The sequence below is a fragment of the Psammomys obesus genome, unplaced genomic scaffold (assembly GCF_907164565.1).
Source record: "Psammomys obesus unplaced genomic scaffold, mPsaObe1.curated_primary_1811, whole genome shotgun sequence".
Lineage (NCBI taxonomy): Eukaryota > Metazoa > Chordata > Mammalia > Rodentia > Muridae > Psammomys > Psammomys obesus.
Genome location: NW_026593895.1, coordinates 127,373 through 146,048, shown reverse-complemented (window position 1 = coordinate 146,048; position 18,676 = coordinate 127,373). Strand labels below are relative to the sequence as shown.

The following is an 18,676-nucleotide window of genomic DNA, read 5'->3' as shown; positions in this document are numbered from 1 at the left end:
GGGATATTTTCACACTTGGCCAATGGCTGGTCTGTAAAGACAAAAAGCAAGCAAGACAAACAACAAAAACCTGATGAATACGAACTACATATGAAATCAACAAATGTAAACTTAGCATGTTTTCTTCATTTTATAAAGACATAAAAATAACTCAAATGGGTAAGTTCACAAACTACCATTTTCCAACATTTTAGGAAAACAAACTACTTGTGTTGACTCCAGGAAAACTATAAATACGTAATTAATTATTGATGTTGTCTCTTATTTTAGAACTCATTTATGGAAGCATTCATGGTTAAACATTGATTTGATTTCCCAACAGTTTCTTTCAGAAATTATAAGGACACCAAAATAATTTTATGTGAAATTGAAAAAAAAATTAGCCATTTGAGTTATTTTAATGTTTCCATGTTCCAACCAGGGTTGTATGTACATATATTTTTCCTGAAAGATAAATGTAGAATATATGAAAATTTATATGTATGAAGAATACATATAGCATAACTGTGTTTATCCTATGTTACTGTAAAATCTTTTTAAAGGGATAGTTCCATTATGTGTGCTTGTGCCTGTACATACACGTATACATGCACACACATGTGGTACTTGTGGAGGCCAGAAAAGAATGTCAGATCTCCTGGCCCTAGCTCCAGCAGTGGGCTGCCCATGAATGCTGGGACCATTCGCTCATCCTCTGCAGGAGCAATTTCCCTCTTAACTGCTGGACCACCTGTCTGTTGCCTCTGATAGAATCTTAGTGAGTCATTCGAAGGATTGTTTTGATGCAGAAGAGACATCAGCTCCAATGATGTTAGGTAGTAGGAAAGAGTGCCGGGTAGATGTTCTGAGGACAGGCACTGCCACGGGCCTCACAGACACAGGGACTGAGAAATGGAATTCTGTCAGTTTCTCCTGGGCCCACAGACATCCTTGCACATCTGCCTGTGTCTGTCTAGCCAGCGGCCCCTTCGCCCACACTTGTTCCACAGGTACTCCTCGGCCGGGCCACTTCTCCGGGCCTCTCCTACCAGCACTAGCTGGGCCTCTGCAGCCGTGTTGTTAACTCCTGAGAAGCAAACTCTCCCTGGATCAGCTGAGGGCAGAGTTCCATCTGAGGACCTGGCTCCTGGGGTCCACCAGGAGAGGCTCAGAAAGAGAAGCCATCCGAATAGGAGTGTATCTGTCAAGGCCGCCATTAACATCTGCACTAATGCACAGACAGCTCCACAGCTTCACTGGCCATTTTCCAAGTCCTAAGCACAAGCATTCATTATAGTAACTGTGCCAAGAAAAATATTTTTTTTCTTTTTTAACATGTGAAAGCTTGATCCAGTACTGTTTCCCTCTGGAATGGCTTCACCATGACCTTCCTTAAGCCCTGGGCCAAAAGATCAAGAGCTTGCTGACATGTCCTCTTCCTGCTGAAGGGCTTTGGTCACTGGCAGGGGTCAAGGGTGTTGTCTAGCTTTCTGCATCTGCTCTGTCTCAAACTTATCTGTGCTCTTCCTGGGACCTGTACCTTCTACCAGCCGGGATGAGATTGGCCACACTGAGCTGCCACACTCTGTCCCCATATCCAAAGGGTTCCTCTCATCAAGCCTTGAGCTTAAGTCCTGGGTGTGGGGAGAGCCAGGGACCACAGCATGAGCGTGTTCAGGGAACAGTGTTAGCTGTGAGGCAGTGAGTACTCATTGGACCAATGTGGCAGTTTCGCAGAGTAAAGTAAGGGAAACTGACCCTTGTGTCATTTACTCAAGACTGAAGGGTTCTAATCTCTCCTTGGGAACAAAGACTGCTCTATTTATCGAATACCACAGCGAATATGGCCTCATAAAGGAACTAAGGATTTCTGTCTTGATTAATCTGATACAGGCGTCTGGAAAGGAAGAAATAGTTGTTAGGGCCCTACATACCCAGAACAGCACACAAAGCCACAACCAGATAGAATCGACCTATACCTGCATGTTGGTTTTTTTATCTTTTTTGTTGGGGGCATTGCTTTCAAGGCCCTGTTGCCTTCAGCAAATGGTCTTTGGTCTCGTCACCACATCTTACATACACATTTGCTGTTTTGAGTTGAGCTTTACTGAGCCCTGAAGGAGAAAGCATGGTAGCTCAGGAGTCCTGCGTGGGGTAAAGTCGATTAAGTTGTTCATCTTGGAAGTCAGTCGATTCTGAGCAGGCTGGGGACACAGTGTGCAAGCAGAGTGAGTACATATCCCTAAATTATCTCAAAGCACATTGTTAACTTGGTGACGGACAGGGTAAAAGTTTGGTTTGCAAAGGCGACTGCTACACAGCATTTCTTTAAAAAGTCGTTCCCTCGTACCAAACATAGATTGCAGACAACGGAGCTCGAGACACTCCATGATGTTGCTCACTGGTTCTTGCCATGTTAAGTCAGAGAACTTCCATCCTGAAAGAGCAGACAACCTCCCTCAGGAGACTATCTGGAGAGGGGCAGGGCCAGGGCCATCAGTGGACAGCAACTGGGTCACAAGATAGCCTCCTAGAAACTGTGACATCATCACCACGCATCGCCATCTTGTTCCAACCCTAGGGCAGCTCTGCATTTTCCATGAGTAGCTCGACCACTTCTCACTATGTTCACTTCTCCACCTGGTCAAGAAAGAACCTTTCCTGCACAGACCCACTGCTAAGCTTCCGCATCTGCCCTCTGACACACTGATCAGAGTGAGCCTCACACCTGTCATGTCAAGGCCCCGTTGCTCGACCCTTTTCTACTCTCCCCTTCTCAAAGTAAGAGCTAAAGGCTTTACACTGGTTTATGATGAACAATGTCCTCTTGATCACCTCTTTGTCCTTGTTTTCTAGAACTTTCTTCCACATCCATTTCACTCCAGCATCACCAGCCTTCTCAGACACCACAGGCATGCTCCTGCCTTAGGCCCTTGCAAATTCTGTTCTCTCAGTTTAGAATCCTCAGCATGACTTTGCCACGTGTGTGTGTGTGTGTGTGTGTGTGTGTGTTGTTTGCTTTTCTTCAGGTTTTTGCCTAAAGATCACCTCTACAAGACCCCCCTATCATTCTGTATGACATTTAGTAGCTTTCTTCACCTACTTCAGCCCTCCCTAGTCTTCTGTTCTTCATTTTTGGTTCATCGTCTCTCCTCATTAGGTTAAAGTCTTCAATCTATGCAGCAGAAATTGCTTTTCTCTGTGTCTCTTAGGCCTGAAACAGTGTGTGGCTTGTGTTAAGGAATAGTCCTCCACAGCAGTCACTCAGGCCACTCTCTCAGGCTCTTCTTGCCATTGGATGATGCTCAGCCAAGAAAGGACTCAGTAAAGTGAATTGCTCTTTCTCGAATTATTTTCTACTGAGCAACAAACAAGACTTGCTGAAGTTCTTCTTGATCCAAAGACACCCTCAGAAAATCCAATGAAATGGTGGAAACTAGCCGGAATGATAGCTGGACATGAAAAGCTTGGCCTTTCTCAGCGGGATGTCTTCAGACACCCATAGCCTGCCTAAGTGCCTGCGTTAAATGAGAGAAGCCACTCTGGGCAGAACTGACATGTTTTTCTGCTCCTGTCGCTGAAGAGGTGGCCTCCATGTCTCCTGGCTTCTCAGATGTCCCTCCTTTCCGGCAGGCTCTGCCTGATCCTCACATCTCCTCAGGTAGCTGCTGCTTGGTGCCTTCTCATCAGGCTAATGTGTGTGTGTGTGTGTGTGTGCCTGCACCTCCAGTCTCCTCTCCTCTCAGCGTGGAGATCATATCTTAAGTCCTTATGCTGAAAAACTGATTTCTGTGCCCTGGGAACAGGCGGTCCAGGCTGCACATGGGGTCTCTGTTGACTGCTTCTCATTTCTCCTTGGGTGCTTGCTCAGGGGCTCCTGGGTAGAGGAACCATGTGTTAAGTTTCATCCTGCTCTCTGCTGCAGTTCGGAGACAGGATCCGGCTCCTTTGTTTAAGTCTCTTTGTGGATTTGCCAAACCCAAGACTTATGCTGTGTAAATATCTACTCATTATAAGCCTCAAGGAATTTTTCTTCCTCTAGTCTTTTGTTTCTTTACACCCTTCAGAACAGAATTTCACAATCTACACCTCAGTGCAGCAGTGAGATGTGCTGTCCCTGCAAAACCTCGTGTTCTATGTGACCTAGTCTCTCTGGCTAAGCCTGATGGTTTCTGTTTATTTCTACCAACTCCACCATCTCCCACTTCCCCGGCTCCTAAACACGAGAAAGACACATATTTATTCACTTACCTTAAAACTCTTTATTGATCACATGCCAACACTAGGGAGAAAGACCCAGGGGTCTTCCCCATGGGGGAGGAGAATGAAATCACGCTCAAGAAACCCATAGTCTACTAAAAGATACTAAAATTAAAATTGAAAACCCAAGAGATAATATAAAAATTACAGCTTTGAAAAACACTATGAAGGCCAGGTGCAATAACTCATATCTGTAACCCCAGTCCTTTCGACCTGAGATAGGAGGATCTCTGTGAGTTCAAAGCCATCCTGGGCTATACAGAATGAGTTCCAGGTCAGGCTGGCCTACAGTGAGAACCTGCCTCATAAAATAGAAACAAAAATGTATCCCAGAACCAAAACGCATGAAATAAAGTAAAGTTTGTGAAGAAGGTTGAAGAAGGCTTCTCTGAACTAGAAATGACTCACTGAGCTCCAAATAGCCAGGAGAGGTGAATCAGACAAAGAAGTAGGAAGAGGAATGGTGTCTATACTGGAGGGAACAGCAGCTTCAGATGCCCTGAGACAGAAAGTTGAGTGCGGGGTGGGGGTGGGGTGAGGGTAGGTGGTAGCGGAAGAGACAGTTGGTGCTGGTGCTGGTTGATAGGAGCAACAGGAGAACGGTTCAAGCAAGAAGGAGGTAAAGTCAGGTTACATTTAGAGATCATTCCAGTTGCTGTGTGCATCGCATCCTGGGCTGGAGGCAGCCGGTCACAGAGAAGGAGGTCGACCAGAAATGAAACCGGAGCCATCATCCAGGCAAGAGTGGATGGGTGGCAGCTTGTATGAAAGGTGGCCATGGAGCCGGGGGAATCAAACAGGTTTGCACAGCGTTCTGGAGGTAACCCTGCCAGCACGTGGGTGTGAGTTCCATGTGGAGGGAAAAGGGTGGCATCAGAGAGGAGTCCCGATTCCTGGCTGGGGAGTGACAGGGGGATGAAAATGGGTTGGCAGTGTGAGGCTACCCCTGGCGATTCATTTCCTGTCTGAACCTCTGTGAGGGTCTCTAGTAGGCATGGGGTCAGTTGCAGCAGTCTGTTCTGTCTTCCCAACAGGAGTGGGGAGCCGCTTCCTTCACCCAACAGCCTACGTCTGAGATCATTGTCTCAGAGGACCCTGGCCGAGCCATGCGCATCTCTGAAAGCCTTTCCAGGAGCGGGTGGGCTGGCTTCATAAAGGCTAAGTGGCATTCTGTGTTCCTGCCAGACAGCTTGATATATGGTGCAATGCTGGTAAACGCTTGCGTGTAGGATTTTCTTTTCTTTCTTTTTTTTTTTTTCAGTCTTTTAACCCACCCCAGAGCTGTCCCCTGAATGGCGGCTGACAATTAGCCGTTAAGTAAAAGGAGGCATTATTTTTATTGTGCTCTGACAGCTTTATGTTTACTCTCTGAGAGCCAAGGGGAGCCTCTTGTGAGCAAAGGTGAGTAGGGAGAAGTGTTGGGAAAGGGCCGGGCAGGTGCCGACACATCCCGGATTCCACCCAGGAGTCAGAACCTGAGCAACCTTTGCAAGCATGTGCTGATCTGGGAGCCAGAGAGGACAGTTAGCTCTGGCAGTCCGGGAGGAGAGGCCAGACTGGCTCCTCAGCGGCAGAGTGCTCGCAGCCATGCCTCACGTCCCCAGGATGCCGCACTGGGAACTGGGTTGTGGCTTTCCTACCCTGGCGCTGCTCTTTTGCTGGGACTTCAGGAAGAGAACTCCCAAGCTCCGAAAGAAAGGTATTTCTTTCCCATTTTGTCATTCTTCCACGAGAGGACACTCCTCTCAGCTGTTCTTTGCTCTTGTGCTTGTCAGGAGAGGGTGTGCGTCTGAGGCTGAACCCTGGGAAACTGAGAAGCTGGCTCAGGGGCTGGGCTGGGGTCCTGGCTGGGGGAAAGATTCAGAGAAACGGAGAGAGAACAGAGGAGACACAAGATAGAGGAGGAGGTCACAACCGGTCTAGCCTAAACCACTCAGTGCCCTGGGGTTTGCTAGCCCAGGGATGTTTGGGGTTGAGAGTGGAAGATAGACAGGGAACAGATGGGGCAGTTGTGTCGTCTGTGAGGATGTGAGCTGTCACTGTCCTGGGCTGTTTAAGACAAGGCATCTTCTGTTCAAAGCCTTAGGTCTGGGGACCTATGGGTGGTGGGAGGCTGGTGTGAGAAAGGTGGGATTGGCACTGGAGCAAGTGTGAGGGAAGCACCAGGAGTCTCTGTCCCGGGGTCCTGCTGGATATGGATGGTTGCCTCAGATAGGATTACAGTGACTTGGGGGGGGGGCTGCTTTATGCATGATAGGCAAACGCTGGGAGCCATACTTCCATCCCCCTTTAAAAGCATGTGTGTGTGTGCGTGCGCCCACGCATGTGCTCACACATATTGAGTGTGTGCACAGGGAGGCCAGAGATCAACGCTGGGGGCCATTCTTCTGGAGCCAGCCTCCTAGTGTTTTGAGCTGTGGTTCCTCGATTAGCTGGGACTCAAGTAGGTTGGGCTGGCTGCGCAGTGAGCCTCTGGGCCTGACAGCCTCCACCTCCCTGGGACTAAGACTGCAGACCAAGCTCAGGTTCTGGGGCCTGCATTGCAAACGCTTTACCCACTGAACTGTCTCCGCAGCCCGCTTTTGTTTCTTAACTTCTTAAAAGGAGCGGTTGCCTGACTTCCCGTTGACTTTAATAAAAGCTGCTGCACAGAGGGCCTGAGGAAAAACTATATAGTTTTAGGCAAATTCCAAACTTGAGTTCAGCCTCTTGGTGTCCAGCTTCATATTAGTCCAATTAAATCAGTTAATGGTCACACCAAGAATTAGCCAGACCCAAAGCCTGTGCAGCTTAATGAACTGATATTCAGTTGGAATTGGCATTCATCCATTGAATAAAATATGTTCTTAGAGAAATTCCTAACCTGACTGAGCTCAGTTCTTTTTTTTTTTCTTTTTTCTTCTTTCTTTATTAGTTAATAAAATTCATTTTGAGCAGAGTTTCTCTGTGTAGTCTTGGCTGTCCTGGAGCTAATTCTGTAGACCAGGCTGGCTTCGAACTCAGAGATCTGCCTTCCAAGTAAAGGTGTGCAATGAGCTCTGGTGAATGAATTAATCGATGTCACATTGCTGCCAAGAGCAGAACTATGGCGCCCAGAGGCCCTGAAGGAAGGGGCACAACCTGGGCAGGCCAGGGTATTGTCTTCTAGCAACACCTGCCCAACTGTCCTTCTTCGCTGGCCTCTCTAGACTTTTGGTCTTTGGGCTGCCTCTATTTCTGTCCCCATATCCAGGCTTTCCCATGTACACCTGGGGGCAAAGGTAAAGACAGACCTAGAGAATGAGACCAGTACCGCCGTGCAGTGCGGTGCAGTGTATGTTGGGAGATGGGGTTACGGGCTCAGGGGTCGGATCCCAGAGGCTGCTCTGGGTGCCACGCCCCTGTCTGTGGTGAGGGATGATCCAACTAACCAAGACAGGCATAGGGTACTCTTTTCATGGAGGAAGGGACACGGTAGCCCTCCTGTCTCTAAGGCATGGGGGTGACCTCCCCCTAGCGGGAGCTGCTTTGGCTGAGTTCTACGCATACGAAGTGTGCAGACTTCATCCTGCACATGACTCTAGAGGCATGAGTTTCTAAGGAAGTGAGTGAGGAGAGTGCCTGGAGCAAGCTAATGCTTGGCGCTTGGCGGTCAGGGAGAAAGGAAGAAACACTGGAGGGGGTAAGGACAGACGGTGACACTAAGGAGGAAGTTCCAGGAGCTACTAGAAAGTGTTGCAAGGCTGTGACCTACTGTGCCCCAAGCTGCTGACTGAGCAGCTTGAGATGAGCGCTAGAAATTCAACTCCTCAGCTAAATAAACGGAAAGGCCATTGGTCTCCTTGAAGAGAGGGACTATGGAGAAACGCTGACCAGAGGGTAGTGTGGAGAGTGGGACGCATGGGAGACAGCAGGTGGATTGTTCCTGAGGACTGAGGCAGCCTCTGTGCCAGGAGATAAAAATAGAAGGTGAGCCAGACGGGCTGTCTGTCTCTGAGGCGTTCCCGGCCCAGTGGAAGAGCGCTGTTTAAATAAATCATCACAAAACTGCATAAGAAGTGACAAAAGAGGGGCGTGTGTGGGGAGATCTGTGGGTTCAGAGAGGGCTCCATGACCCCTTCTAAAGACATCCTCATTCAGGAAGACTGGATGACCAGGAGCATAAGAGGAAGGGCACCAGCTTGAGAGTTTTTAAGTGCAAGCCTACTTTTTATTCTAACATGACCTGAGCTCCCAGGAGCCCGCAGATCTGCTGAATGATTTTGTGGATTCTACAGAAGAAAATTTGCGAGAAACTCAGTTGTCCCTCCTTCCAGACTGTACTAATGTAGACTGTGACAGTGAGGATAGAGCAGATTAACATTTCCAGCAGACCGGTATGTTGGGAGGGATGGCAGGTTTAGGGATAACTCCAGTGTGATGCTCTTGGTCTCACTGACTGGTCCAGTGGAGTTAGATATCTGCCACCAGAGGTCCTGTGTTCTCAGACACTTGGTACTTTGTTGACTAAGTGATGTGGGGGAATCTGGGACTAGAGATGAAGCAGGAGGATAGCGTCACTGAAGAAGACACTGGGAGAGTCACTGTTCTGTGTGGGCTTAGGGAAACAGAGGAGAGAGGGCGAGGAGGGCTAGTTGTAAAGGTTACTGGTTTTTAGGTGGTACCTAGCTGCACGGAGACAGGTAAAGGAGGCCCAGGGCAGCCGTCGGGAGGAGAATGAGAGTCTTGTAGGCACATGGAGAGATCGTGAAGCAGAAGCAACAATACACCATCTGTGTTTGGGAAAGACCAGCAGATATGGAATCCTCTAGGGCAGGATTTCATCCCTGGGGAGAAATCAGAAATAACTGAGAAGTTTTGAGGCAAAGAGAAGAACTATAGAAACGAGACTGGGATAGGTTGAGAGGCTGGGAACTGAATAAACTCAGTGGTCTGTGAGGGAGAAGATGCCCTCCAGAAGGAGACACATATTTTCTGAGTACAGTGGTAAATAAGTAAGTAAATAATAAACAAGCAAGAATGGCTGGTTTATAGAAATGAGATAGAGGATTATTCTTTATAAATTGGCAAAGATGTAGACTCTCTCGACTCTTCATATCCAAAGAGAAAACGTTATCATGCAAACAGTAAGTCTTGAAGGACAGAGAGGAAAGACCTTGTGGAGGAGGGGGGTGGAGAGGCAGAGCTGGGGAGTTGGTTATGTCCTCCCCCAGGGAGGGAGTCACCTGACTTGCTGGGGCAGGGAGGAGGGGTGAGGAAGTGAGCACAAAGGGAGTGACGCTGCTCAAGAGTGAAATTCAGACCCAAGGTCTCATGGCTGGAATAGCACAATTCCAGGATAGGGCACTATCCCCGTTTAATCTGATGCACTCACAGTTCTCAGTAGCCTAAGTCAGACATTTGGGTAGTGGGGCCTGACAGGGTAGGGATGTTAGGAGGAAAAGTATATGAGAAATGAATATCCTGGTAAGAGCAACATGAGAATGTGAAGGGGATGCAGGCTGGAGGGAAGGCTTATGGACTCTGGGAAAGAGAGAAGTCAGAAGTCTCTCTTTCCTCAGGGAATGTGGGCTATTAGTCCCTGCCTAGACCTGGTGTCCACCTGTCTCCACAATCCATGCTCCAGCAGACATCTGCCATTCCCCCTGGCAGCGGCTCTCTGTACCTCTCAAAGAGAACTTCCCAGTGTGGCATGATGGTCTCTGTTAGAAGTCAGATCATTTCAATCATGATCTTCTGGTGTGGTGGAAATATCTATCCAGTTCCTGTCACAGCAAACGGAAGCCAAGTTCTGTGTGGTCTTGAACATTCTGATTGTCTTAGAAGTTGTGCGTGTGTGCATGCATGCGTGCGTGCTTGCGTGGTCCCTTTGTTTTCATAATGGGTAGTTGGCTACTTGGAGGCAATGACAAAGTCTCTGTGCTCCTTATCTTTCCACAGCCCTTGCAGGGCCCTTAATGACTGTTAGGGGGAGCTGGATTCCTTACGTGAGAGAGATGGCTGTTAGTGTTTCACCCAAAGAAATGCTAAAATAACCACGAGCTATGGAAAATACTAGTTTAAAGATAGTAACCCACCAAGTAATTCAGCAAAATCTCTTGGCCATCCTCCTCGTGACAGGCTCATTGGGGGAAGACAAGAGTCCTTCCCCGTGTTTCCAACCACAGGAACTTACGGTCACATGCCCAGACACAGGCACACAAGGTCTGATAGCCCAGTGTAAGGGGGGTAGAATGGACATAGATGAAGAAGATCTCTTGGCGTGGGACACAGTCTCTCTACCTGAGAGCAAGAAGGCCTGGCAGAGATGGTGGTATTGATAAAAGCCCAGGAAAGACAAATAGAACCCAGGAGGCAGGGAAGGGGGACACCGGAGGGAGGACAGTCTTTGAGGACCTCTGAACTGGAGGGCACTGGGTTTTGGGAACATCAGGGCGAGGGGCCTTTGACTCCATGTTAGTGAGTCATACAAAATGGCAAGTGGATGTCAGGTGAGCACTGAGATACACTGAGGTCAAGCTGGCGCCGTCTGGGCAGATTTGGGATTAGAGACAATGCCCTCAGCCAGATACCACAAGGGAGGAGCCACCAGGCACTGGAGGGGTGGGGGTGGCAACTGAAGAACACTGCTGTGGCAACTGGGGAAGAGGTGTACGGTCTCAAAGCCGGGGCACGGGTGCTCGCGCAGACCAGTGGGCTAGAAAAGTAAGTGGCAGAGAGTTTTGAAAATGCTAGATCCTGGAGCAGAGGTCACAACGGCACGGGGATTCAGAAATCGAAATAGTTCTTCGTAGATGGAATCTATAATAACTAGAGTCTGGGTAGAGGAGAGTCAGGGGGTGACTTTACAGGAGGTCACCTTCTAGGACAGAGCTCAGGTTTGGAAAGACCTGAAGCCATCGCCCTCTGAACCTGAAGGGCACAGGGGAGCCTGGAAGCCTTCGGGAAGAGCAGGTGGGCCATGGCTGTCTTCATTCAGATCTAATCTTGTCAGGCAGAGGGGCGAGTGAATTACAGAGCAGGGTGCTGACAGGGCTGAGGTGGAGCTGGCCCACGCTTGCTTCACTGGAGGCTGTGTAATTTGGAAAAAAAAAATTTGCGAAGCAATTTGCGTACCGTCGGGTCAAACTGCTTAACCTTCCAGTTCATCATGCGGAAAGTTGCCCCAAGAAAATAGCTTGACAGCATGGACTCTCCGTGCTCATCAATCCAAACACTAGTTAGTTAACTCATCAATAGCCAAGTGTTATGCCTTTGCACGTGCTCATTCTAGTGAACACGCTCACTGTAGTTGTGCTTTCGATAGTAGAGCAAACCACCTGAATGCTACGAAATGTCATCGTGGCTTAACTCGATCCGAGGTAACCGAGAGATGGGCTCCTGTACTTTGGTACTCCATGACACCAGAACAGTCCAGTTCCTGATTTTCCTGTGTTGCCTGTCAAGAGTTTAGGACAATGATATTAAACTAGACCCGAGAGAGAAATCCTTCGTGTTTGCCAAGGCTGGCCATTTGGGGCTGTTTCTGCCAGCCTCCGTTTTGACCCACATTTTTATGTATTTAAGATACTTCTCAACTTCTCCTGAGCGTCACGCACTAGGGAGCGTGTCAGGTACTCTGCGTACCTTTGCTCACTCATTTCATCTTGACAATAGCCCTGGGGTGACACTGTCATAGTCACGTCCCTGTCAACCATGCTGAGCCTTGGAGGCGGTAAGCTTGCCAGGTCAGTAGCTGGGGTGGGGCGTACTCAGAAGCCAAGCCCTGGCAGTGAGGCCTTACGATGCAGTCATAACGGAATGTCATTATCTGTCACAAGGTAATGGAAATAACACGCTTTCTCAGTAAGAGAGAAGCCACTCCACACGCTTAGAGAGGAAGGAAATCTCTTCAGTGGTTCTCCGCTGACTGGAGCTGGTAGCCAATAAGGTTTTACTAGCTTGTATACACCTTGGGCTTATGCATTTTACATTGGCTGCCCTCCTTACATCTTTTTTGGGTCCCAGCCCCAGGTTTCACTTCAGATACTTTAAACAGAGACAGGAGACTGCAAGGCTGGCGGCTTAGGCAGCTGTGAGATTTACACAGCAAAGATATCATTGCGTGTGCCGGAATTGTTTCAGGCACACCGGGCTGCTCTCCTTCAGTTGTCACCCATGGTCATCATGCCCACCTGGCAGAGTTACACCTCTCCTGATAAGAGCCCAGGGTACTTCATGGTGGGCCAGGGTTAGTGCTGTGTAACCCTGCCCCACTCCGTTCCCCTTGGACAGACCCTCAGAGGTAGGTCTTCATTATGGGAATAGAGTCTGTGAGGAGACACCATGACCACTGCAACTCTTATTTTAAAAAACATTTGGTTGGGGTTTGTTTGTGGTTTCAGAAATTTAGTCCATTTCGTCAAGATGGGGAACATGGCAGTGTGCAGTCAGACCCATTGGGATCGGCACGCAGCAGGACGGGCAAGCCACTGGGCCTAGCTTGTCAAAAGCCACCAGGCTTTCGAAACCTCAAAGCCACCCCCAATAGACACTCCCTCCAATAAGGTCACACCTTCTAGTCCTTTAAAATAGTGCCACTCCCTGATCACCAAACATTCAGATGTATGGAGGGGGGCATTCTCTTTCAAACACCACAGAGCCTGATGGCTGGTCAATCCTGGTGAATAAACACTTAGAACCTAGCACCCTGCATTTCACTTATCTCTAGCAGGTCTGATTGGCATATTGCTTCCTTGAGGGTTATTTTAGAGGCAGTGCTTCTATATCTAAATTTTACTTGTGTGACTTAATGTCTCCTAAGCAAATCTATCATTAAGTCTTTTATAATGCCAATTCTATTCCTTTGACTTTCTTCTGCATCAATAATGCTCCCATAGACTGTCTAACCCCCAGTTGCAGGCATAGAGACCTCCCTTTGAACTGTTGGTCAGGACCAACAGCTTTTGCAGCTGTGCTTGGATTCCTACCAGGAGTTAAGGTTAAAACTCTACGCTGAAGATACCACACACACTAAATTTAAGACTCAGAATGGAGCTGGGGCTGACTTGGAGCTTCTTTCTCAGCAGCTTTCTTAGTGTCAAGAGGTGTTATGCAACCTGCCAAAGGAGAAAGACAATCAATAGTCCTGCCCCACTGTAAAGCCACAACAATGAGCAGGATGGCAAGGTATCCCCAGGCGTGCGACCACGACACTTCTATTTTGGGGCAACCAACAGCTGTCCAATCAGATTGAAGACCTCCTCAATAGGAAGGAATTTATGCCTGATGCTATAAAGCTTGCCAACTACTGATGCCAATGAGGTATTGGACCCTGGAGGAGAGCTACTTCAGCCACTCTCTTAAGCCAGCATAATTCCTAACTGCACTCAGATGAGGCCAGCTCTCACCCATCCCCAAAGGAGTTTCTTTTTGCAGCATCTGGAGGCCATTACAGAAGTCCACATCTGGCCTAAAGTTTAGAGAACAGCTGACTATGTGGTGCCCAACCCTAATTAACACATCTAAAACAGAACCCTAATACTCAGGGAATGTCGCCAAGGAGGGGGCCGAAAGATCGGAAGGGCTGGAAGGCCTCGGCTGGGAGATAGTGTCTGCTGTATCTAAGTGGGAACATGTATGCACGAGAAACTAAAAAATATAGTCAAATAAACATGGCCTGAACAATGACAACACCTGTTGACATGCCAGTGTTGGGGGGGGGGAGGCCTTGAACGAAGCTACCCTAGGGAAGAGCTACAGGCAGTCAATGGCTACTGGTAGAGCTCCCATAGACCAGCCTACCCGGGGCAAGCCCTCTGGTAGCTTATGCAGCCCCAAGCGGTCAGCCGAAAACACATACATAGAGCAACAATGAACGGATTTAGCCAGACGTATTTGTGCGTGTATATGAAGCACTAGTTAAAGATGAAATGGTCATGGATCTGAGGGAGTGGCGGGCACATGACCAGAGTCGGAGGTGGAAGAGTGGGGTGGAAAATGATGTACACACAGTGTTTGTGTATGAAATTCTCGAAAACCGAATTAAAATAAATAGTGTTTTAAAAGTAAAAAAAAATTGGTTAAGAACACTGAATATTCATCCAGAGGAACTCATTTTGATTTGATCCCCAGCACTCTCATAGCAACTCGTAACCATCTGTAACTCGGGTCCCAGGGAAGTCCCATGCTTTCCTCTGGCCTCCAAGGATGCTCATGCAGGAAAACACCCATGCATGTAAAATAATGATGATGATGATATTTTTTAAAAGGGAAAAAATGTACAAAACCCCTGACTACCCACGGATTCAAAGAAGGTCAGAATAACTTGGAGATGTCATATTCTTCTTCCCAGCGGTGTTTGGCCAGCGCCTGGACGAGACTGTGGCCTACGAGCAGAAGTTTGGCTTTCACTTGGTGCCCATCTTGGTGGAGAAGTGTGCAGAGTTCATCCTGGAGCACGGCGTGAGCGAAGAGGGCATCTTCCGCCTGCCAGGGCAGGACAACCTCGTGAAGCAGCTGAGGGATGCTTTCGATGCGGGAGAGCGGCCATCTTTTGACAGGTCTGTTGTCGTTCTTACAGGCATGGTCCCGTCTGCCTCTGCCCACCTGACTGGGGAGAGAGGGCCTAGGGGAGCCAGGGAACCTCCACAGAGGTCCCCAAAGCCCCTGATTACAATAGAATGAGGAGGTTGCTCTGGTTACCACTCCGGATGTGGGGGCCTGGGCACAGTTAGGAGAGTGTGCTGCTGATTTATATGAAAGTGTGCTCTGGGCAGATTTGAGTGATGCTTAGGATGTGAGGGAAGGGGAGACACAGAGCCTGGGGGAAAGCTGGGACTTAGCCTAAGAGCTCCCTCAGCATGCAGGCGAGGAGCATGAAGAACATGTGAGGGAGGGTCCACACACCTGTGTCCACAGAACGCCTTCCAGCATTCCAGAAGTGGCTGGAACTAGCCGTTCTCACAGGTGTCCAAGACAGTACAGTGCGGCTCCGAGCTCTGTTCGGAGCCTCTGACCGGAGTACACACGGGCGCCTGCTGTTCAGTCTTATCCTCAGCAAAGGTCTCCAGTCCTACGTGGAGCAGAGCTGGCGTGGCGGCATGCCTGCAGTTGCTCTCTCTCCAGGCACCCAGCAGCGCTGTCCGCTGCCATGCGCAGCCGGCACAGCCCCAGCCGCACACCGCACCCAGCTGCAGTGCCTAGGTGCCTGCACATGCTTGTCCCGCTGGCTTAAGACCAGCCCCTCTCTCCAGATTAGCAGCTTCTCAAACACGACTTGGTACAACCGGCCTGAATGCCGCCCAGTTTACAAATGTAGCAATCCCCTAGAGTTATTCGGTACAGAGGGGAAAGTCATGACGGCTGAGTCATTCTTGCACAGGAGTCTCATTGCTCATCCCTTTCAGCCCCACTCTGTTCACCAATGCAGCCTGTTTTTGTTTGTTTGTTTGTGTTTTCACGGAAGCATCTCTGAGGCCATGTGTTTCTCTCCATGCACACTCCATCATGGTCTTAGTTAGGCCTACCGTACGATTATCTCTCCGACCCATAAGTAAATTATACCACAAGTTAATTTACCCATGGAGTTTATGCCAACAGCAGTATGGTTACTATTGGAACTATAGCCAGTTATGGGCCCATTTAACAGTGCAATCAGTTACATTTCATAAGCAGGTACCTATTCCAGTACGCTCATTGTCTTTGCATTCAGTTTTTTATTATGTTTGAGTTGACCAAAAGAAACACGAAGAGAGATTATTCCTTGTAAAGTCAGTATGCCAAAAGGAAAGAGGTTATTGCTGGGATTTTCCAAATAACTGCTTAGATGCCAGTTTGAACTCTGTCAGGTTGGTGTGGGTGGTGTGGTGGCTATGGAGCCTTTAATTCCCATAAAATTCAGGAGCTTAGGAGGAGAAAGAAAGCTCCTCTCTCTCTCTCTCTCTCTCTCTCTCTCTCTCTCTCTCTCACACACACACACACACACACACACACAGTCCTTCCTTCTGGGTCCATCTACCCTTGAGTGGACAAACCTTATTTGCAGAAGAATGTAGGATTTTGTTGTTTTTCTCATCATTTAGCTAAATTCCAAGATACTTAGAGTCAAGGCTTTCTCTAAGATTATGTCCCAGCACCTATGGACAACCATGGCTTAGCACTGTGCAGGCTTTTGCCACAGGCATAGCTGAGGAATAAACTAAACCTTTCCTACAGTTATAGCTCTTTTGAACCCTAAACAGTTTTTATAACTCAGTGAGTTACAGGAGGAGTGGTAAGGCCGCGAAGGCCCTGCCCGGCATCCTTAGCGTGGGCCAGTGGGTGCTCCTAGATCTCCCACAAAACCATAGACTTTGTTCCATCCGATGATCTGCTACTATTCTTTTTTCACCTGAACAAAAGACACGGGGCTCTTGCTTGGTGATACTCTAGCACAGGTGTGTGTGGTTCTCACAAATAGAGGAATGCAAATGTAAAAGCCTCCCTGTAGGGCTGGGGGATGACTCCGTTGCTAAAGAGCTTCCCGCACAAGCAAAGGTGGGGCGGAGAGTTCAGATCCCCAGCAATAAACGGCAGGTGGACGTGGTGACCTGTCTGTAATCCCAGTCCTTCCGAGGCTGGGCTGGGAGACCCCAGAGCAAGCCAGATAGCTAGCTTGGACAAATCTCTGAGCTTTGGGGTTCAAATGAAGGAGCCTGCCTCAAAACCTAAGGTGGGAACAAGGCCCGGAAAACACCCATGTCAACTTCTGGCCTCCACAGGAACACAAACACACGTGTACGTGTGCCCACATGCGTGTGAATATGCATAAATGCACACATCACACATATACAGGCAAAAACAGTTTTAAAATCTCCCCGCCACTCTTGGCTGGGCTTGGATGCCTCCTGGCCACAGCACTGATGTACTTCCCGTCCCTGTGCCTCAGTGAAAACGGACAGGCGTGCCGCATGTCACACATGGGGGCTCCAAGGCACCCTGGCAGGGCCACCCAAGATGGATCAGAACTGACAAAGACAGTCATCGAAGGCTGATCCTTTGGTTTTGAGGGACAGCCAACTTAGGAGAATGATCCTGGAGACCTGGATCCTAAGGGTGACCTTGGAGTCACACTAACGTGGTGGGTGACTTTGTGTCCCCGATATACGGAAATCAGCACAAGTTCCACCATGTTAATGCTAAAAATGACAACTAGAGACAAGCCCAAGAATTCAGAGGAGTGGGGCTTGAAACGGTCTGGTGGAACTAGAGAAGTCCCCATGAAAAATGACACTGATGATGAGACCCACTAAAACAGAATGAGCAGTTATCCAGGCTAAACTCAGACACTGTCTGCATTGTTCGTGTCAAAATCAATTGGGCTGTCTAAAAAGATAATATAATATGATATAATCTTTGAACTATCCCTGTTTTATCTGTGGCGACCTTTTCTTTCCTTCTTTTCCTTCCTTCCCTCCTTCCCTCCTTCCCTCCTTCCTTCCTTCCTTCCTTCCTTCCTTCCTTCCTTATTTCCTTTCTTTCTTTCCTCTCTCTTTCTCTTTTCTCCTTCCTTCTTTCTTTTCTTTTTCTTTTTGATTTTTTGAGACAGAGTTTCTCTGTGTAGCCCTGGATGTCCTGTAATTTGCTCTGTGGACCAGGCTGGCCTCAAACTCAGAGATCTGTCTGCCTCTGTCTTCTGAGTGCTAGGATTAAAGGCATGTGCCACCACTGTCCTGCCCTCCATTCTATTCCTAATGTTGGGTATCTTTGCTGTCTCTAGTTTCTTGTAATAAAATTGCCTTTTAAAACATGAGGTTTCTCTGTAAGGGTGTTTTCCCCCTTATTGATACTATTTTTCTCACTGACTTTTTTCTTTTTTTTTGTCTTCATTCATCCTATGGATGTGTTCTGTATATTAGAGCCGTGCTGGTAGTAGATAGGGTGGGAAAGATGGGGTCTGGGATGGTAGTGCGTTCTGGTTAGGAGTGGAAAGAGGGGGCTGCGAGGGATTCATTTGAGATGATGGATTAGGGTTAGGATGCAGGAGCTTCATTGCCTATGGGACAGAGGAGAGGACCACAAACAAGCCGGAGTCCCAGATACAATAAAGACACGGGTACACTGTGACATATTGGAGAATTTTTCCCCTGAAGATTGACAGATCACCGGTCTTCTGCTTCCTTCTCGGGTTTCTATGCTAATTTCTTTACTCAAAGTTCTTTCCCTCACTGGGTTTTCTTTCCCTCAGGGGTGTTTTCAGACAGTGACTCAGTAGGGCACATCCCCAGCCTAAATTTCCTGCCTTGGAGTACAGATGATATTCTGTACGGTTCTGTGTTCTTCAGAGGTAGCAAGTTCACAGGCTGCAGAGGCAGGTGTGGGGTGGGGGTGGGGGTGGCGCAGAAGTCAAAGCCAGAAATTGGCAACGAAGAACAGGAACAAAAACAAAAGAAACACACACACACACACACACACACACACACACACACACACACACACA

General features: G+C 48.4%; 1 protein-coding gene across 2 annotated transcripts in view; it reads left to right on the top strand.

Annotated features, from left to right (window-relative positions):
• Arhgap25 (Rho GTPase activating protein 25) overlaps positions 1-18,676 on the top strand; it is a 75,858-nt gene that overhangs the window by 45,934 nt on the left and 11,248 nt on the right. For both annotated transcript variants that reach the window (XM_055617395.1, XM_055617396.1), the window contains exon 5: positions 14,552-14,759. In XM_055617395.1, coding sequence (XP_055473370.1) covers positions 14,552-14,759 — 208 coding nt within the window. The remainder of the gene's footprint in view (positions 1-14,551; positions 14,760-18,676) is intronic.